Genomic DNA, 21,508 nt, shown 5'->3' with positions numbered 1-21,508 from the left:
TTTCAAATTAGGTATATATATATATAAAAAAAAATCACAATTACGAACTGTACGTATTAACTTTTATGTACGCTCGAAAACAAAAAGCAGTGGATATCTCAATTTGAATGTGTCGAAGGATCACAAATTAGAGGGAGGCAGCAGTAGCTTGTCTAGGGTGCCAAGAAGGGACGTATACAAAATTAAGTAGTACCTCGAATACATTCGATGATCCTTTGTTACCATTACATATATTCGCATATTGTAAGAATACTGTGTTATGATCGTCATTTTGTCAATCCATCGCTGGAAAAATTCTGCCCAATGCTTCCCCATGTCCTTGGGGAATCTTCTTGCAATCTTTTTGCAGAGCATTCACTATGTCTCGAGACTGAACTAATCTACCATTATTTATTTTCAGATAATTATGAATGAATAATCACAAAAGTTCTGCGATTACATAGTTGTTCGTACATTAAACTCCGAACAAGAGTAAAAGCGACTCGAAACTTATCGCTTGGGTAGATAAAAGGATCGTTCAAGGTTGACCGGGATTTTCGTACGTAAATAATCGATGAATAGCCGGATCATGATGAAACTTGCAGGTGACGTAATGTATTCCTTCTCGAGTAACTAGCGCCCGGCATGACGTATTTGGCGCATGCGCAGTAGTTGCAGCGAACATGGCGGCAAGCAGTGTGTCTGTGAAGCAGCGGTGTGTAATCAAATTTCCTGTGAAGGAGAAAGTTAAACCAGCTGAGATTTTTAGAAGATCGCAAGCACAGTATGTTGAACAAACGAGGTCACGGACAAGAGTGTACGAATGGTCTGAACAGTTTCAAGAAAGACGGGAGCTGGTGACAAATGAAGCCCATGGACACATTCGCCCGACCCCACTCACACTAGTGATTATATCACACGTGTTGAGCAAATGATTCTTGAGAACCGGCGAGTAACAGTGCGGAATATTGCTGCCGAGGTGAACATCAGTGTCGGGAGTGTTGAGACAATCATTCACGACTACTTACGCTTCCGCAAAATCTGTGCAAGGTGGGTTCCCCGCCAGCTGACATTTGATCAGAAGTGAACACGTATGACGGTTTGTAAAGTTCTGCCCCATCCCCTCTACAGTCCAGATTTAGCCCCCAGTGATTATCATTTGTTTGCACCCCTTAAAGACCATCTGGGAGGGAAGAAATTCACGATAGATGAAGCACTGCGGAACGATGTCCTCCAGTGGCTACAAGAACCACCAAGTTCTTTCTACACCAAAGGAATCCGGGAGCTGCCACAACGATGACAACGGTGCCTCGACGCGCACGGAGAATACTTTGAAAAGCTGACATAGTTTGGTGCTTCTTGTGCTATCTGTTTCTTCTGAAGAAATAAAAGTTCCGGTCAACCTTGAACGGCCCTTGTATATAAACATCTAAGGTTAATTATGTTATTTAGTAACTAAGAAAAATATGTCAGAAAGTTTATTTATTCATTATTCAAGACAAATCTACTTGTGATTTTACTGATAACATGAAACAACATTTTAGAAACCTATGAAATTAATCTACTATAGTTATTTTGTAAAAACTGAAATCAATTCAAGTTCTCTTATTATATCGACCGCAGAATTTTCATTACCTAAACATGAGTTCAAACAAACTAGAGCCTGCCTATTTCATCTGTGCCCTCGGAAAATATGTGAAATTTACTTCGGCCTCACCCTCTGACGGATGAAACCCTTCCTTTGCTTAGAGAAAACAAGTGAATTACCTCAGCACTGTTGCCAATTTGTCATTCAATCCCTTGGTCTTGATGAGTGAAGATCATAGGCTACTTAGAGTGGCTAACAAGGCAGAGCACAGCGACGTCTGTAAAAATTCATTGTAACAACGCTTCCGCATCCAACAATTGAAAGATCTCGGCCGCAGTAACTTGCCCCTTCTCTTTCGAGGGAGATACGGGGAATCGCATATCAACAGCAGCGCCAGAAGGGGCACAGTTAAAATAGCTCTAGCTTAATATTTACTTGAGGAAAGTTAGAATATATATACGAAGTAATATGATTGTAAGAAATACGAGGGGGCGAAACATTGTACTCCTACGCATCGTGTACTTATAGTACGAGGTTGCGCCGCTAGGGTGCTGTGGGAGAATCTCTTCTGAGTCAGTATGCCAAGTGGCGTCAACCGACAAAACGAAAAAAAAAAAATGAAATTAAATCTTTAAGTTTTACGTCCCACGGTTATGCCGGCTAGGCTAAAGGAGACTGTGATGATGAGAAATGAATGAAATGGTGGAATGAAGAAAGTGGGAGGAAACGAGAGAACCCCGAGAAAATCCATGAGCACGGTGTTTGTCCACCACAAAGTCCACACGGCGCGAGCTGGGATCGAACCAGGGACCCCAAGCACCGGAGGTGAACGCTCTACCACTGAGCCACCGCGCCCCCCGACAAAACGAGTATGGTTTCTTTGGCAGTTCTGTGTATAGGTGTGTCGTGCACTCGACACGAAGAAATGACAGATTCTCACAAACAACTTGCAGCTCTGAAGTTCTGTTTTTTATTCGGCAAGAACGCAGTAAAAACTTTTGTGATGATGCAAACAGTTACAAAGAACATGCTCTCAGTAAAACGCAGGTGTATGAATGGTTTACTCGGTTTAAAAGAGGGAAATTACCATTGACGATCAGCCCTGTTCAAATCGTCCTTCAAGTCACAACAGAGAACATCGCCAAAATCCGTGATCTCATCAGGGAAGATCGAGCAACTCGAAGACTTGTGCGGGTTATGCTGGAGCTCCGTTCAGCGCATTTTGCATGACGATTTGGGAATGTGATGAGTGCCTGTTAAGTTTGTGCTCAAACTTCTCACCGAAGAGCAAAAAGATCGTCGTGCAATGAAAGACGATCACAGACAATCCAGAGGTTTTCAACAAAATCATAACAGGCGACGAGAGATGGTGCTATGGGTATGATCCCGAAAGTAAACAGTCAAGTCAATGGAAGTTACCTGGCTCACCTCGTCCAAAAAAGCTCGTCAGGTTAAATCGAATTTGAAGACAATGCGGATTTTTTTTATATATATTTTATTTCTGATATCAAAGGGTCGTACATTCAGAATTCGTCCTTCAAAACCAGATCGTTAACCAACAACTATTTGGAGATGTTGAAACGGTTGCGCAGAGGTGAGGCGCAAAAACGTCCGGCGTTTCCCCACACTTCTCAGGAAATTCCGGTTATTTTTGGGTCCACCTTGTACTTTATTTCCGTAATATTTTAATACACCAAATTTTTACATTGTACTTATGATGGTCTAAAAAGTCAGATTTTCTTCTGAATACTGCTAGACACAAAGACCGTTCATGATAGTCGCCACCACCACATATGAACAGATTCTGGCACATCACTTAATGACAGAAGAAAATCTTGAAGACATCGTGCCAGGTTCATTGCCTGCATAACAGTCGAACTCCGCCAACAACTCTGAGGCTCTCCCCCCCCCCTTCTACCGCTTCATCAATCACAAGGACTTCTATAATAATTCATATTCATGTAATATAAATATGAATTATTCATAATGTCTGCCATTATTTCATCAACGATAATAAAATAATGTAATAATATTTATTTTAGAAGTCAGGATGGATTTAAAATATATCTTGAAGTTAAAGACAAAAACACGAAATTTTCAATCGTTATACTGAAGTTTAAAATTCGTTAAAATTAAAAGTTTTAACATGTTAAACACGGAAAACGACTGACTTTTTAGCAATTTCTAGCAATTCTGAATTTCACTTTTCTGGCGTTCGTTACAGCGATATTTTACTGTGCTGGATTTGTATACAAATGCACAGAAAACACACTCGTTAACCAAGTGGCCATAAAGAGAAGTATGTTGTTTTTGGGTTTTGATTATTGCAAAAGACGATCGCGAGTACAAGTTCCTGAGTGAGCCGGCCCCGAAACAGTTTTGAGAAACATTGCATCAAAGGTAATATCTAAATAGTCATTTTGTTTAATTTCTTGATTATAAGTTTACAATTACAACTTGAGAGATCAAAAGGAGAAATAAAAAGATCATTTGTAATGGAATGAATTTATGTAAATATCAAAATATTCTTTTCACAACGTGTGATACATAAAGGCATAGGCTGGACACAAGTAATTGTTTTATTTAGGAACTATACAATTTATATGAAAATACTGTTTTTCAACTGGCTACAATTTGAAACAAACCTAGCAAACTTATATTTAAAAACTTCCTAAAATTTCATATTACAAAGAATAGAAGTCTGGATATATATTTTCATTACAAAAAATAAAAATGCGGAAATACATCTAATTCATACCAATCTACAAAATTTGTATACAAAATATATTCTCTGTATATTCTGTAATAGGAAATATAAATTTGATTTTCAACATTTTATAGTACATTTTCTCTTTTGATGTTTATACAAAACATAATTACTTTCAAAAATCGCTACACTGAGCAAATGCAATATCACAGTGTCAATTTCGATTACTGATTTTTAAAGCCAAATATTAACGTAACATGTTGAGCAAGTCATGGAATGTAAACCATGTACGTGTGTGCATACATATATGGCACTTCAGTGTTCGCCATGGTATAACTGTCATTCCCTCCTCAATGATGGAAAAGACGAATGTTCGTGTGCACCAGGGTGATGCCATGCTCGTTGCAAGCTTTTATAACTTCTTCATCGTTAGTTGAACCTGATGGACTGCCTATAAACTGCACTCCACTCTGAAAAGAAGAAAAATGAACATGATAGCAAACTACGGAAATTTGTAACAAGGGTGGAAATTCTACCTGACAGCCTCTAGAACACTGATACTGACTGCTAAAAGGGGAGCTAAACTGTAATCCATCCATACATACTTTTTACGGAGTTCACATCTGTCATTATTTAAAATATTTCTGTGGGAAATGAAAAAAACGTTTATAGTTTTTTGAGTTCGTAGTTGTAGTTTGAGCTGGTAGTTTTCTGAGTTCGTTGTATAAAATGACAGAAAATGTAAACGTATTAAACAAACTCAAATATTGTTATTTCAGTATTACATTTTATAGGTTACATTAGTTCATAACCACATAATTTAATCATATTTGTGTTAATAGTCTGGTAGATGAACAATAGCATTCTGACCCCTTTGGGTTTATCAGTTAACTTCACTAATGGTGCAGTCAACCTAAATGCAGCTTTCAGTACCACACAGAAAATTATATTTTCTCTACATCGAAGAATATATATATATATATATATATATATATATATATCTGAGCTTGGTCATTTGTTCTGAAATTACCGAAAAATCAATAACAGCCAATTATAGAAAATTTTGAGTTGTAAACAAATTTCCATAAATAAAAAAACGTCATTATATCTGTTTAGTATTCATGCTAAAACTACTGACCAGAATTTGACCCTTCATATATTAGTTCAATTATCATACGAGCTGATAGTTATAATTGACCATCAAAGTTTCCCTTGAATTGAAATGAGAAATTTTCTAAGTGATAACTTCAATACATGGCACCACATGAGGTTGGGAATAATAACAATTTATCTTAGTTTACATTGCGATACTTGCATGAATTTTAGAAATTCTATCCCAAAAGAAGGAAGCAGGATTGGCAAAAACCACGGTTTTAATTGAAAAACCAGATATTTTTTGGTTTAAATCAGTTTTTTTTTTTGGGGGGGGGGGGGTTAAATAATGTACTCTATGTATTTATATTAGATACGGTGTTATTATGCAACTACAAGGTTATGCTGGAAGGGGTCACATAAGCTTAAAGCGGAATCCAAACCGCTTCTCGGCTTACATCCAAGAGAAACTGTCCATTTCGACACGAAACCGGGAATAATTGGTCACAAATGCGATTGCCGAATCACTCACGAAGGACTCCTGATAAAAATACGTTGTACTGATCTTTACATAGGCCTAATTGTTAGTATTATTGTCAAGAGTCATTTCAGAAGGACAAAAAAATAAATAGTTACACAAGTAAAAACATTATACAGAATTATATATAAATCGGGAAACTCCCGCCTTAGCCACTGGGAAAATCCTGTTATTACTTTGAATGTATTTGTATGTCAAATTTTAAGGTCAACGTATCATAATCACTACGCTAAAACTGAGGTATTGAATTACAAATTTGGTATGTAAGTATCATTCAATAAAATTAAAAGTCGAATCCGACTTGAGTTGGAAGCAACGTAGGCAGTTGATAAATTTTGCCGATTTCTATCAATATATTTAAGCAACTTTGGCTTCTTTATAAAACAGGCATTCAGGCATGCAGAAATATATAATTTGGTTTCGTTTCGTATGTTTAGGCTTAATATCCTTATGAAATACCAAGGTTATCACGGAGAAGACTTTTGCTTAAAGGGACACCTCGAATCGCTACTTGGTTTACACTTGAAATTGAACACGGGACCCCTTGATTAAAAGGTGAAAAGTAGATGAACGTAACGCAGATGGCTTGATATGTGGAGACGTCACCATGAAGTTCACATGATTTATTTTTATTTATTTTTTTCTTTTTTAAACCAGCCAACTTAGGAAGAAAGTATTCAGCGATTATTACATGCTTGTCCCGACTCACTGGAGACAAAAGTGAAGGAAATTTGGTGTTACAGGCTTCTTGTGCAAGAGAATACAAGTGTAATATCACTTGCGCGAATTTATTACGGGTAACACAGAGTTGTAGGGAGAGGAAGGGACAAAAAGTACTGTCCGCGGTAACATCGGAGCATGTGCTAGTTTATAATAATATATTACAAGCAGTTTGAGGCTAGAAGACAACATGCGGAATGAGAACTGAATTGATTGTAGTATTCCTCGCTCCAGATATCACTCATGCACTCTCCACATGATCATTTCAACTCAAATACGAGGGCCACTATTTATATTCTGAGCCTAACAATGGAAAAACAGTAATTTGTCATTGAAAATTGATTTATTGCTTTTCGAAATATTGTCCTTTATGATCAATACAATTTCGCATTCGTTCGAATCATTTGTCACTTGAGACACCTCCATAATATGTTTTCTGAACGCATCAATGGCTTCTTCCGCCGACGAAAATCGTTGTCCACGCAATGTATTATTGACATTCGGGAACAAGAAGTCATTGGGTGCCAAATCAGGACTGTAAGGCGGATGGCCCATCAATTCGACTTTTGAGTGTTCAAACAGCCGGTTGTTAGACGAGATATGTGAGAGCTCGCATTGTCTTGATGAAGAATGATTCGACGGCGCTTGTTTGTTTTCCGTATTTGACCGAAGACCTCCGGCAAACAAATTGTTGTGTACCATTCAGAGTTGACTGTTCTATGTTCCTCTAAAGGCACAGTTGCCACATGACCTGTTTTCCCTTTATATATATATAAAGCGACCATCTGTTTCGATGTACTTCGAGCGCGAACTTCTGTTGGATTTGGTTCATCCTGAAACACCCATACAGTCGACTGCTGTTTACGTTCCGGCTCATATGCATATATCCATGATTCGTTACTTATTACAATTTTATATACGTCTTTTGAAGCACCACCATTGTATTTATTGAGCATTTGTGTGCACCAGTCGACGCGAGCTTCTTTTTGAGTTTTTGTCAAATTATGTGGGATCCAACGAGATCAAACCTTTCTCACAGCTAAAAGATCATATAATATTTTATAACGTCAAATTAAAATACTCACATCGAGTTATAAAATTAAGGAAAATTTCTTACCTGGTGAGCCCGGTCAACGTTATCTCGGAATGGGAAAAAAGCATCAGAGCTGAGAGCAACATTTTTCAGCTGTTTGATCCAATCTTCACGATCTTGCTGAGTCAACAGCTTAGGAACATCCTCATATAATGCAGCCCAAGAATCGTAGCTCATGTCCTTGCCTTAAAGAAGAAAGATACATTCAAGCGATCTTAAGCAGTGAATTTTAATTTTCTCAAATTACATCCTTAATTTGGCCGCATATATGCGTATGTAAATCCATGCAGTTGTTGCCGTGAGCTATTATTACACTAAGTTGGCCACTTGGGTAATTTGTTCAAATACATAATTTCTCCCCCTCTAGTTTAACAATTAGAACGTTAAATATTAAATAAGTTTTCGTATAAAATTAAATAAAGAACAAAGGCTAGCATTAATGCTAAATACATTATTTTCCTTTCCAATTGTCAATGTATATATTGAGCTTCTGTAAACTGGAAATCTTCACATTAACAAACATGATTACTACATAATATCAATTGTGCTACACTTAGGAAAGTAAATTTTATTACTAAGGTAATACAATAAGAGATTTTTCTTTCCTTTTTATTTACTTAAAATAGGATAAACCTGATCTTGGTTGGCACGAGTTTCAACTTCATAGTACAGGAAAATTTTCCTACAAGAAAATGTATGAAAAAGTAGCATTTTTTTTTTTTTTTTGGCACATCGATAACGAAAGTTTTTGTTTTTGGTAGGTAAATGTGGTGAGTAGGGAGAGTCGTGTAACGTCGCGACTTTACAAGAACTAACGAATTATTGCTGCTACATGAACTGAGGTATTATGGAGAAAAAGTCAAATAACAAAAGGAAAGTGTTGAACGTGAACATTGGACTTGAAGCTGACCTTCATAAAATTTTATTTCTAACACGCTTCGGTATACGACACTACTAGAAACGCGACAATTTCAGATTTAACAGTAAGGAATCGAATATATTCTACGGCTTTCTTTTTTCTTTCTTCAAAGAAAATATTGTTCTCTGGTAAGTTACAGAAAACAAAATTTATCAATAGTTCTCTGGAGATCTCATGGCTGAAGACTCCGAGTGTATTTCAAGATTCAAATCCGGAGAGTGTCCCTCATATTCAGATAGGAAACAGTAATGGTTTGTATTTCACTTCATGCAAGCTAAACGACACGGATGAAGATGAATGGTGGAAGACTTGATACGAAAAAGGGGGAGGAGGAAGAGGAAGAAGCTTCAGAAAATACACTGATACAATGTTATTCACATCTCACACGGCCATGGATTGAATTAGGGAAAGTTCATGCCTGAAGTGAACGGTTTATCACTCATGTAGTAAATATTATAATCTAGACAAGTGGATTAAAAAGTAATAATATGACAATTCAAAAATTCTGCGTTGCTATAGCGGTGTTAAATATTTAAGATTTTTTTTGGAATTAGATAATTCGTTCATTCATTAATTATGTTTTACGTCCTTACGTAACACCCAACTTATCAACGGCAAGATCTAATATGAAGTTACGAAGGCATTCGGAACATTAAAATGTAAAACTTGGACTAATCGGGAGTACAGAACATGTAGATCATCTTATATAGAACAAGTCTTTCTCACACTATTCCTCTTCCAAGACAACTGAATTACACAACATAGCCACAGTTATAAGCTGCATCTGGATTGGCTTATTGATTGATATTTACATCCTTTGTCAGTAAGAATATAAAATACAAATCTTAAAACTTAAAGTGGGATCTGAACCACTGTCGCGTTTTTGTCGGGAATCTAAATCGAGACCTCATGCACTAAATGCACGCTCAATAACCTCAACAAAGCTACATCTAGACTAATGATTATAATATAAATGTTTCATTGTCATTTTGATCTAAGTGAATGAAACTGGAAATTTTTACCTTAGTTTGCTCTCATCTCTATTTGAAACGACGAAGTAGAAAAAAGATGATGATGATAATCTTTATTTCAGTACCACGAGCAGTTTTAAGGAAAAAGTACGGCACTCTGTACGGTATCAGGCCATAAATTACAGGGTGACACAATAAACCCTGTTACAGTTTAAATGCTAATAAAGCAAAAAATATTACACATAGAAAGCTGATTATTTAATAATATAAAGTGGTATTGAAAACTGTAATTGGGTTATGGTCAGACTAATAGTGGAAATGTTTGTTTACACAACAATTTAAGTGGAAATGTGCTTTTCCACTACTCAAAAGAACAGCATGTGCTGGGACATTTTGCATGATTTTCTTACATGACCATTGAAGTCTTAAAAAAACCTATTAGTTTAAGTTCCTCTTACACTCTCCCAAGGAAGTCGAATAGCTGCAGCACGCTTTCTTACAGAACATTTTAGGTACTGCAAAAAAACAGACTGTCTCACAGCCTTAATACTCTCAGGCGTACGAGCACTCTTAGGGTGGCCAGATGATTTTTCTTTTCAACGCTGAATCTATTGTTCAGAAATTCTCGACCCACTGCAAGATGATCTTCCGATCAGGGACATTTTCATTACGTGGAATGGCAAATTAAGCGAAAGCTCATTGCATTGTAATCACAGAACTGCTGCTTTTGAAAATCACGTATCCGCGATGCACGTACTACAGTGTATGCACGATGAGCTCCTGACCATACTACAGTAATAACTGAAAACGGCAGAAGTAGTGACAGGAAACTATTTACCCCAACCCTGTCGCCCCTCCACTGACAGCGTTACAACTGTCAAAATGAGGGGGGTTTTATTGGGCCATCCTAAATACGAGGCCTGTCTAAAAAGTATCCGACCTTAATTTTTTCCACGCAAAGTAGTGATTCTCAGGCGGCGCCACCGTGCACGGTGGAAGGAGGAACCTTAATGCGCATGCTTGAATTTTTTCACCGCGTTCGCGTGTGCCAGTCGTGAGCTGGTGGTCGCGAAGTGAGGTGCTGTTGGTAGTGTTCGTCGGATTTAGTGTTTCTCGCAAGATGACTGAACGAATTGAGCAAAGATACTGCATGAAATTCTGTCAAAGGCTGGGTGATTCTCAAAGCCAAACAATTCGTAAGATTCAGCAGGTGTTTAGAGAAGATGCGATGGGTGTAACACAAATTAAACAATGGTTCAACCGATTCAAAGATGGCCGCACATCAGTCGAGAGTGAGCAGCGTAGCGGCAGGCCCCAAACTGCTCGGAATGCAGCTGTTGTTGAGCGGATGCGAAATTTGCTGATGGCAGATCGCCGTTTGACAGTGCGGGAGATTGCAGAAGATGTTGGAGTGAGTACAGATTCTGCACATGCAATTTTGCGTGACGATTTGAACATGAAACGAGTGGCTGCTAAATTTGTACCCAAGTTGTTGTCTCAGGAACAAAAAGACACCCGTTTTGACGTTGCACAGGACCTTCTGGACACCACCAACACTGATCCTGGGTATCTGAATACCGTGATAACTGGAGATGAGTCATGGGTGTACGGGTACGACCCAGAAACAAAACAACAATCGTCTCAATTGAAGCATCCCGATTCTCCAAGGCCGAAGAAAGCGCGGCAGGTGCGAAGCAAAATCAAGGTGTTGCTGACTGTTTTCTTCGATGCCCGTGGAATTGTGCATCACGAGTACGCACCGGAAGGACAAACAGTGACAAAGGAGTACTATCAAGATGTTCTCAGGCGACTCCGGGACGCAGTCCGGCGCAAAAGACCAGACATGTGGACAGCGAAGAACTGGCACGTCCATCATGACAACGCCCCAGCACATTCATCCCAATTGATCCACACGTTCTTAGCCAAACATGGAATTACAACCGTTCGCCAACCTCCCTACTCTCCAGACCTGGCTCCTTGTGACTTCTGGTTGTTTCCAAAATTGAAGACGCCTCTGAAGGGATCCCGTTTTGAGAGTAGAGAAGACATAATGCGGAACACGACGACGGAGCTGAACAACATTCCAAAAGAAGACTTCCAGCGGTGTTTCCAGCAGTGGAAGGATCGGCGGACTAAGTGTGTGGAAGCACAAGGGGCCTACTTTGAAGGGGATTAGGGTCCCAAATCTGTCAGGATTCGCAACTATTTTTCTGGCCAAAGGTCGGATACTTTTTAGACAGCCCTCGTATCCAGTAACATTCAACAAAAGCATTATACGACGGCGGATCAATAAGTAACGCACAATAATTTATGTAGAAATGTCTAATAGATAACATACCAAGAAAGTACACAAAGTAAAGATTCATATTAAAGCTACTTTTCAACACAGCCGTCAAATCTCGAAACATATTTCTTTTAGTAGCACAAGTTTCTAAATACCTTCATCATAAAAGTCAGTCTATTGGGAATATAGTCATATGTGCAGAAAATATTTGACTTCATCTGAACTGAAATATTAAGCTGACAAGAATTTCTTAATTCAAAAAAACTAATATGAAAATTCCAGATCAAGACTATGGCGTGTGCTGAGCACTTCTATCCGATTCTCTCGAGTTTCTCAGAAATTGAAGCCCCAAAAGGGGCGTGGATTGGCCTGAAAGACTACTAGACATTTCCAGCATATATGTCGTGGTCGTTTGCTACGAAGTGGACGATACAATTTTGCAAATGTTACCTACGATGCATCATTCACTGTGGTCCCACGTGTTAGAAAATTCACCAGATCACCTTGCATATCCCAGAATACAGTCACTAGCACTTTTTGTCTTGCAGACTGATTCTCCTTGAATTTTTTTTTCATTTGTGAGAAATCGGTATGTTTTAATTCCATGGATACCCTACTTTGCTTCAAGTGTACAATGGTACGCTAAGGACTCATTACCTGTAACGATACCTTCCAAGAAAGCGTACCGTGCCAGGTAGCACAGAAATGTCATCATTCTCTGCTTCTTATCGACGCCTAAAAGGTTCTTCGCCGCCCACCAAGCACACATACTACAAAATTTCAGTTTATCATGACCGTATCATACACTAAACATGTTCGAAGATGGATTCGAAGGTCACTACGAATTGCCTTTGCTATAGCCATGACATTATTCGCTCGATGCTGTTACTGGACGTCCGTCACATGTCAAATAGCCGATATTGACACAGCGCTCTTTAAAGAATTTTCAACAGCTAAAGATGTTGCTACGGTGTATACGTTCTTGCCCATACACACACGTTATTTTCTGTGAATTTCACTCCCGTTTTATTCTCTCTTCATTATATATATATATAAAGCTGGTCTTGACAAGTAGACCGTAACACAAGCGCCATCTGTTTAGCAGTTTATGCTTCATAGCTAATAGAACAACCGCCGATCACAGTTTGAACTTTAAAGTAATTTTCCTTCCTTCAGATTAGTAAAATATAGCGTGAAAAAAAAAAAAAAAAAAAAAATGTGCCTTATTTATTCACTCACTTATATAAAAATTATTTTTACAAACAAATTATTACGTCATGCAAAATTAAAGTAAAAATGTATGTCCCGAGCATTAGTTCCAGTATCAGAAAGCATTATAATTATGTATGAAATATTTAGTTAAGAATAAAGATAATCGTTAGTAATGATTTCGAAGCGTGCCCTTACGTCCCATTCTTAAATTGCTGCGCCAAGATTAGGAATTACCTATCTACACACAAGGTTTGACACGTGCAATATTTAACACTGCACAATGAAGAGTTTTCCCTAATTTAAATTTTCTTCATTTAAAATCTGTACTAGTGGCTTGCAAGCATCCCTTACAATTTGCATTTCGTGCCTGGAACACTGCAATAGTGTAGGAAAAGCCCTATTTTGAATATAGTTTTTGATTGATAATTACCTTAACAAATTAACTCTACTGTAAGGTGTCCGTTCCGAGTTTTAGTTTCTGGCCTGCACAGCATAGATGTGAGACGTTACGCTAAGGCATACTTTATTTTCTTCAATAAACTGCTTTAGTTCACCTACCTATTGAACCGTTTACATAATTGTCGATAGCATTTGAGATTTCAGCTCTCTTAACTCCTTTCTTGAACTTCATACTTAGAACATTAGGATGCTGTCTCAACCACCTACAACGAAAAACATACATCAATGCAATAATTACTTTATTATTTTTTATCGTAACAAGAAAACAAACTTTATCTAATTTTTCAAACTAGCCATTGAAAGTAAACGATGGTGGAAACATGCTCGAAAAGGTAATGGCACGGAATGTAGAGTTCTACTTAGATTTTTTGGCGGATCCAGAAGATTGGAAGATGAAGCTGGATATTGTGATGGTGGCTTACAACAGTTTCACAATGAGCTTCAAAGTAGTAGACATATGTCATACAACTAGAAAATATCTGTAGTTCTAATATAGTCATCATCCCACGAACAAAACAAACAAGAAAAAAATAACAGTAAACTCCTTACAACAATGTCAATTATAATAGCTTCTTCAATGAAATCCGCGCTAATTGTTTATTGAGAAAATACGTTTTGAGTTGCCGTTTTCTGTTTTCTAAACTTTGGTGGTGGAAATTCTAGTATATACATCCGTGACTGGAAAATTTTATCAATCATTTCCGTACTTCTTGTAGGAAATAAAGGTGAATCATCTTGATGCAAAATGCCAGTTTTTGTGAAATTGGGTTTCACACGATCCAAAGAATCAATATATATACTAAAAGTACATACAGTGATCCTCAAGGTGCTTGATTCAAGTAGTTTTGCAGCTCTACTACATTGAACTTCCCCCTTGGAGTCGATGGGAGAGTATTACGGGATGGATATTATTACGTAAGGTACATTTGAAAGAAAGATGTGAATAAGAATAATAAACGAAAGGGAATTGTACAACAGTACATTGTATATTTGTAATTTTGGGTCATAAGTTATTCTAAATATGTACTAGGCTGGCTGCAGAAGAAGAGAAAGAAATGTTTCAAATAATATGATTGTCGATAATGTTAAATAATAAGACTTTGGAACGTCGTTGTCAGGACAACATAGATAAATATAAATAAATGGAATCAAACTAAGGGACGGAGTGTGTATTATTTAATAGCTCAAATTTATTACGAAAGGAACCAGTGGATTTAATCGTTGTAATTGCAATCAACTGCTTATAACCATGACTGCAACTGAAGTTATTAAATAAAACAATGCTCAAACTATTGTTTCAAACACATTTGCAACGTTTTAAGTAACATACATGAGCTTAAAGCAATTTTGCGAAAATAAGAAAACTAGGAGATGAAAACTGATATGAGGTTACAGTCGAAGTCCAAAAAGCTGTAACCTAAACTTTCTGTGAATGTAACATATTTTATGGGTTGGACTGTCCAACACAAACCATACAACACAGTGAAACATACAAACATGTTAGGGTAGCATTACCAACCTTTTCACATTGAGATAAGGCTTTTTCCACCAGTGCACAAAAGCAGAATTTAAAATTGTCATTAGTTCTTTTTACTAGTATATATACATATATATATACACACCCACCCATCCATCCATCCATCCATCCCCTTCCCCTCCACACATACATGCATATATACAGTCATTGTTAAAAGTGAGCACATAACTGATTTTTCAGAATTTTCCAAATAAGACATGTATCCATACAAAACACAGTTTGCTGGATGTGTTGTATAAAAAATAAACATCCTTGCTCATATAAAGAAATTAACGCATATCGTACCGTTTCGACTGACAAATTTATTGAGTATGTTTGTGTTCAATGATATCCATGTCATGTATATTTTACTATTTTTACTCCTCCAAAAGAGCAATGGTCTGAACTATTGGCTCATTTGGGATATTTCATGTGTTTCGCAAGGATATGTTATGTATCGATGAATAATTATATTTTATACATTTACTACTTTCACTTTTTATTTTAGAAAATATTTCAGAAACTGATCTCTCATTCTACTTTTACTGCCAAATTTTACTGTCTATATATATATATATATATATATATATATATATATATATATATATAAAACACGTTGATTTCTTATGTTCTACAAATCTGCAACATTTGATCGAAATCGACGTCTTATACTTAGGTTAATATGATTTGTTTGAAATATTATTATTATTATTATTAATGATAATGATGATAATGATAATAATGATGATTATTATGATGATGATACATCAACTTGTGTTTATGACCCATTTTCCGAAATGAAATTCTTTACTGATTTGGATTTAACGTGGTATCCAATCACATGGATCCAAGAACCCAACCCAACACTTCAAGTAGAACGCGAGAATGCTAATTACATGGCCACAAGGGAGCTCAAAACTAAAATATCAAAATCCATCAAGTCTGACAAGCGTGGAAGGAACATAAGCAGCAAAAATGATAAAGTAATACAACAACGGTACAAGAGAAACTGACAGTGAGCTTGGAATTGTTTTCGTTATCCGCATATGTCTGGCTGTGTGTAGTAGCAATAAAAATAAAGTTAATAAATAATACTAATGATACAGGGTAACAAGTAGCGGTATCAAACAGTAGAAAAACAATAAAAGGAAAGGGAAAAGTCAATAACTGGGGGAAGAACTCTAAAAATTTGAAGAAGATAAATTTGAAGTAGATACTAGTGATAAATTACATTTACGATTACTTCAATAGAAACAATGTGAGAATTGTTTTGTACTTACCAGTTATCGGCTTTGTCTCCTGCCAATCGAGTACAGTGTATACGCGATTGCTGTCCAGCTCCAATACCAATAACTTGGCCATCTCTTGCATAGCATACTGAATTTGATTGAGTGTACTTTAGGGCTATTGTTGCAACAATTAGGTTTCGTAAGGCTTCTTCTGGCAGCTGTAGGGTTATATTTAAAAAATAAGTAAGTAAATAAATAAATAAATAAATAAAAATAAAAGAATGTAAAAATCATTTAGTACGAATGTTTTCAATATTATATAGCACAGAAGTATAGTTTTTGTGTTTTAAACCGATTAGTTCTTGCAAAAAAATACATAAATAAATAATAAAAAATAAATTTAATTTATTATTCATCGTTCTACTACGAGAATTGATCACATAGGAGATACTGTTATTTAAGGATATGAACTGACGCATGTTCATAATTTGTAAACGTATTCTTATTTTTACTGCATCTAAGCTTTAATCTTCTATTAACACTGTACTTTTCACTGTTCTTCACACCTTCCTCAGCAGAACTGGGCAACTTCCTGCATCTCATCTCATTTTATCTTCCACAATTTCGTGAGCACAGTAAACAATGACGAATGAATGAAACGAAATCTAAGTAAACGTCTCATGGTTATGCCTTTGAGGCCAAATGAGACTGGGTAAATAGTGATGTCAAAAAAAGTTAACAGGATAATGTAACTTAATTGCACTGGACTCCTTTAGATCTATTTCTGCGGAAAATTTACCCAAAATATCTTTACGAAGACTCATACCGTAATTTTGGACTAGTTATACAACTCTTACTGTTAACAGGCACTTTGCGATAATGCTGTTATAACCTTAAATTTTACGATTAAACATTATAATTAAATGTACATTAAATTTCAGTGTACACGCTTCTTTCCCTTTAATTTGCCGAGGAATTTTTAAAACCCAAAATGTTCCCATTATATAGTAAAAAGCCAAATTATTACAACTTAGTACTATGCGATGTTTCTGAGTGTTTCCTCTACATGCGTAGCTATTTAATTTACTATTTCGGGATGACGATTTCCGTTGTTCACCTGCAACCATCTGCTGGTACTGCTCAGAAGCTAGTCGAAATCCGAAAGATTTACTCCATTTCTTACAAAGCTGATTTGTTGCTACAGAATTTTAAACACGTCAGTATTTCACCAGTGAAAGAGTGTGTATGGGTTTCCACTTGCATTTCTTTGTTGATAAGTTTAGCGTCCCTTTCAGCAGCGAGGCTATATGAGAGACCTACAGCTTAATGTGGGATCCCAACAAACTCCGCCGGGAATCGAACTCAAGTTTTCCAGACCAAAGGCGCTTACGCTTACTGCTTAGCCACGAAGGAGCTCGCTGCATTTCTTTGTGGATACCGAATTCAAGTTTCTTAATTTTAATGATATTTATATCTGAAGTGAAAATAAACCACTGTATAAATTTAAGAATAACATTTACATTATAAAAAAGGACAGTAGCATTACCAGGAATGGTGTAAACCTTTTGACTTCAACTAGCTTCTAAGTCAGTCCAGTACATGGTTGTAGGTACGCAATCGAAACCACAGTCCCCAAGAAAAAATCTTTCATTTAGTAAAGTATGCGCATCGCACGAAGTGTAAATATTTTACATTGAGAACATAGTTATAACCTGAACATTAAATACATTAAAATAATTACAAACAACGAAATAAAGTTTTGTTGTGGTTATTTTGTCGCAATCTCTACTGCCGATATAATCAAACAATGCAATCATCCTATGAGTGGTAAAAACGACATTACATCAGAAATTAGTACTTTAAAAAAAGCTTAACTTTACCTCTTTTTTGCTGGACACAATGTTGCTGAAGAGATTCTTGTCGATAACAGCGTTGTTCCTTTGCTGTTCCATTGTAAGACCGAATAAAATTTTCTGTTCAATAGGTTTCGGCTCGTATGTTGGATCAATCTGAAATAGAATGTTAATTTGTTCAAATACACAAAGAAAGATATGCTGTACCGAAATTTTCCGAAATACATTAATTAAGATTATATTTTACAATAATCAAGTACTGCTTCCGATCATAAATAAAATTCTGTAAAAACTAACTTCGAATGCCATATCTTATATGATGTTTTTGACGTCCCATTAATCATGAGCTTATAGAGAGGAAACGAAATGACGCACGTGCCTGTCAAGAGATTGAGAGTTAGTCTGACCACTGACCTTCCATAATACAGGCACGTTGCACACACATACACGTAGCGGTCATAGCTCGTCCAGTGTCGACGAGAAATGGAGGTATCGAAGCAGCTTGTTCGTGTGTATTTGTTGTATGACCTTAAAGTAAGCCTGTTAGCCGCCGAATATGCCACGCATTTGGGGAAATGCCGTGAACGAACGCACCGCCAGGGATTGATTCCAGAAATTTCGTTCGGGAGATGCGAGCCTTTCGGATGAACATCGTAATGGATAACAACATGTGTTGGATGACGAGGGCTTGAAAGCAGCCATCGAGAAGGAGAGTGGTCTAAAGTGTGATAAACTTACAGAAAGGTTTCATGTTTCCGCTGAAACAGATTGTACCTGAATGGGAAAGGGAAATCATACAAGTTAAGCAAGTGGGTACCCCACACATTGTCGGTAGCCAACAAGAAACTAGTGACAGCTTGTTTGTCTTTGCTCACTCGGCACCTGTACACACCCATTTTTAATCGTTCGCTAACTGATGACGAAAAGTGGGTCCTCTATGATACTCCCAAGTGTACAGATCTTGTTTGTTGCCACATGAACCTGTTCCTCACACTTGAAGACCACCTCTGCACCGATGAAAGGTATGGTGGAATTGTCGGCAAGTAGTGCATTATGAGCTTCTTCCACCTGGTCAGACCATCACTACTGACCTTTACTCTCAGTAGCTGAAAGGAGTGCACCGTGCATTGCAGTAGAAGCCGGCATTGGTGAATCGCAAGGGTGTGCTGTTCCCCCACGACAATGCCAAGCCACATGGCAACGAGAACCCAGGAGATCCTTCAGCAACTTGGCTGGGAAACACTATGTCATGCAACATATAGGTCCGATGCGCCAACAGATTACCACCTGTTTCATTCCCTTGACAACTACCAAAAATGAGAGAGACCTGCAGAACACACTCACGGAAGTCTTTGCATCCACGACCGCCGAGTTTTTTTTCAGCAGCGTATTGTACAGCTGCTGGAACGTTGATAAAAGGTGTTGGATGCTGATGGAGATATACTTCGAAACCTAAAGGCAAGGACTGTTCACTGTATTGCACTTTATCACTGCTCTAGAACAGCAATAACTTTTTTGGTTACCTTGTAAACTAATATTCATTGTCTATCAAAACAGGCGAAGTAAACTAAATATCGAAATTGAAAATTATCTTTCAAAAAATAATTCTCTGCTACTAGATCCTCATTACATTTATCTTTTTCATTTCTCTTCGCGACCTTAATGTATTCCTCTCGCGATTCTATAGGCTGAGAAACTCTGGCCTAAAAACAGAAGCTTAGGACGTGTAATTTCAAACATACAACAGATACTGTCAAAACGGATAATGTCGATGTAAATGGAAACAGGTTAGGGGAGGACTATGGTGAATATAATCTCTAAATTTCGATCAGTTAACCTCACTATGATGAGAGTTATGGCGATGAACATACCACTAACCAACAAGAAGCGTATTCTTGAAAAAACTATTTTAAGTTATGATTATTGTAAATACTTTATATCGCATAATAAAGTGCATTATATATATATATATATATATAGAGAGAGAGAGAGAGAGAGAGACAGACAGACAGACAGCAAACTTTACTTCGTAATAATTTGAAAATATAAGCAACATGTGAAATTTAGCATCATCTTCAACTTGGATATTTACCTGCAATACACAATAGCCTCCACTTTTCTTCTTTCTGAGTATTTCTATAGCTTCGTCGCTGTATCCTGGGGCAATGATTCCATCAGACACCTAAAATGAACAGCTCAGAATCAGCTACGATGAACATTACTTACTCTACCTTAAATGAACATGCTACTTTTTTCAAATTTCGATCATTAATGTTTTCAAAATGTGTCGCAACTCACAGAGCTGTTATTAATAGTCTCATGAGTTATTTGCTTGTGTATTATACAACGAAGTAAGCAGACTGGTTACTTCAGAAGTTTCCAATGGATAAATAAACAACAGTCTGTTGGGCCTTTAAAATGTACAACAAATATCGCTATCGAAATTAAAATCGCTCCACGATCACACATTACATAGAGGCAACAACCTTGTAAGCTTACCATACAGCGCTAGTGCGCATTATAGTCCTATTTCACTTCATTTCTGTCTTTTTTTCTCTGTGGGATTATCTGGTTTTGTTCTCCATTTAACTATAGATCTTGAATATTCTCGTTCATGGTTCAAGCCACTGAATTCTAATTTTTAATCTCGGTTGTGATATAAAAGTTCTGTATTCAGATTGAAAACTAATCAGATTAGTTAAAGAAAGGTCAGAACTGGCTAGGCTTAATCCAATATTAACCCAAGAAAGTCACAATAATATAAGAAAAGATAGAAGAGTAATGCACTTTTTTCTCTTAGCACGTTGTAAGTTGACAGGCAGCTATAGAGGAGACAGCAAGAGAAGGTATCTGACAGCTCGCAGTGACGTTGCCGCGATTCACGTGTCAAGGCTTTTCTCGGTGCATCTATAATGGCAATTTAATTAATGGTGTAAGACAGAGAGGGACCGTGGTTGGTAACAGCAGTACCAAAATAGAGGCTTCATTTTCCTTTCGCATGTGATAAACTTCAGAGACTATCTCTTGTTGGCACTGCTAGAGTCCGAAATCCATGCTAGAGATCGGTGTAGTTGAACGTCTGTCACGTCAACGTCATGAAACGTTAAGTATTTAAATGTCATCATCGACGAACGATGAATGAGATAACAGTTTTTAGTGCGATCTAGTAGTTCTAGAATTAATGTTTCACATCCTTATGCAAACACCGAGGTTATGAAGGAAATGTCCTATTATTAACATGGGCATCAAATCATGAGCGGAGTGTGAATCCAGTGCTATTAGTGCGTGGAGAGACCACTATCAACTTTCACAGTATAGGGCGTTCCCTACCATACTATCTCGCCTCTC

General features: G+C 37.1%; 1 protein-coding gene across 1 annotated transcript in view; it reads right to left on the bottom strand.

The window, feature by feature from the left end:
* Positions 1-4,056: 4,056 nt before the first annotated feature.
* Positions 4,057-21,508, bottom strand: part of LOC145678520 (bifunctional purine biosynthesis protein ATIC) — a 72,392-nt gene continuing 54,940 nt past the window's right edge. The window contains exons 9-14 of the mRNA XM_081748766.1: positions 20,253-20,342; positions 18,188-18,316; positions 16,359-16,525; positions 13,662-13,765; positions 7,742-7,902; positions 4,057-4,744 (exon numbers count right to left, since the gene is read on the bottom strand). Coding sequence (XP_081604892.1) covers positions 4,625-4,744; positions 7,742-7,902; positions 13,662-13,765; positions 16,359-16,525; positions 18,188-18,316; positions 20,253-20,342 — 771 coding nt within the window. The 3' untranslated portion in view covers positions 4,057-4,624. The remainder of the gene's footprint in view (positions 4,745-7,741; positions 7,903-13,661; positions 13,766-16,358; positions 16,526-18,187; positions 18,317-20,252; positions 20,343-21,508) is intronic.

The sequence above is a fragment of the Thermobia domestica genome, chromosome 2, assembly GCF_964235325.1.
Source record: "Thermobia domestica chromosome 2, izTheDome1.hap1.1, whole genome shotgun sequence".
Lineage (NCBI taxonomy): Eukaryota > Metazoa > Arthropoda > Insecta > Zygentoma > Lepismatidae > Thermobia > Thermobia domestica.
This window is presented reverse-complemented; position numbering and strand designations above follow the sequence as displayed.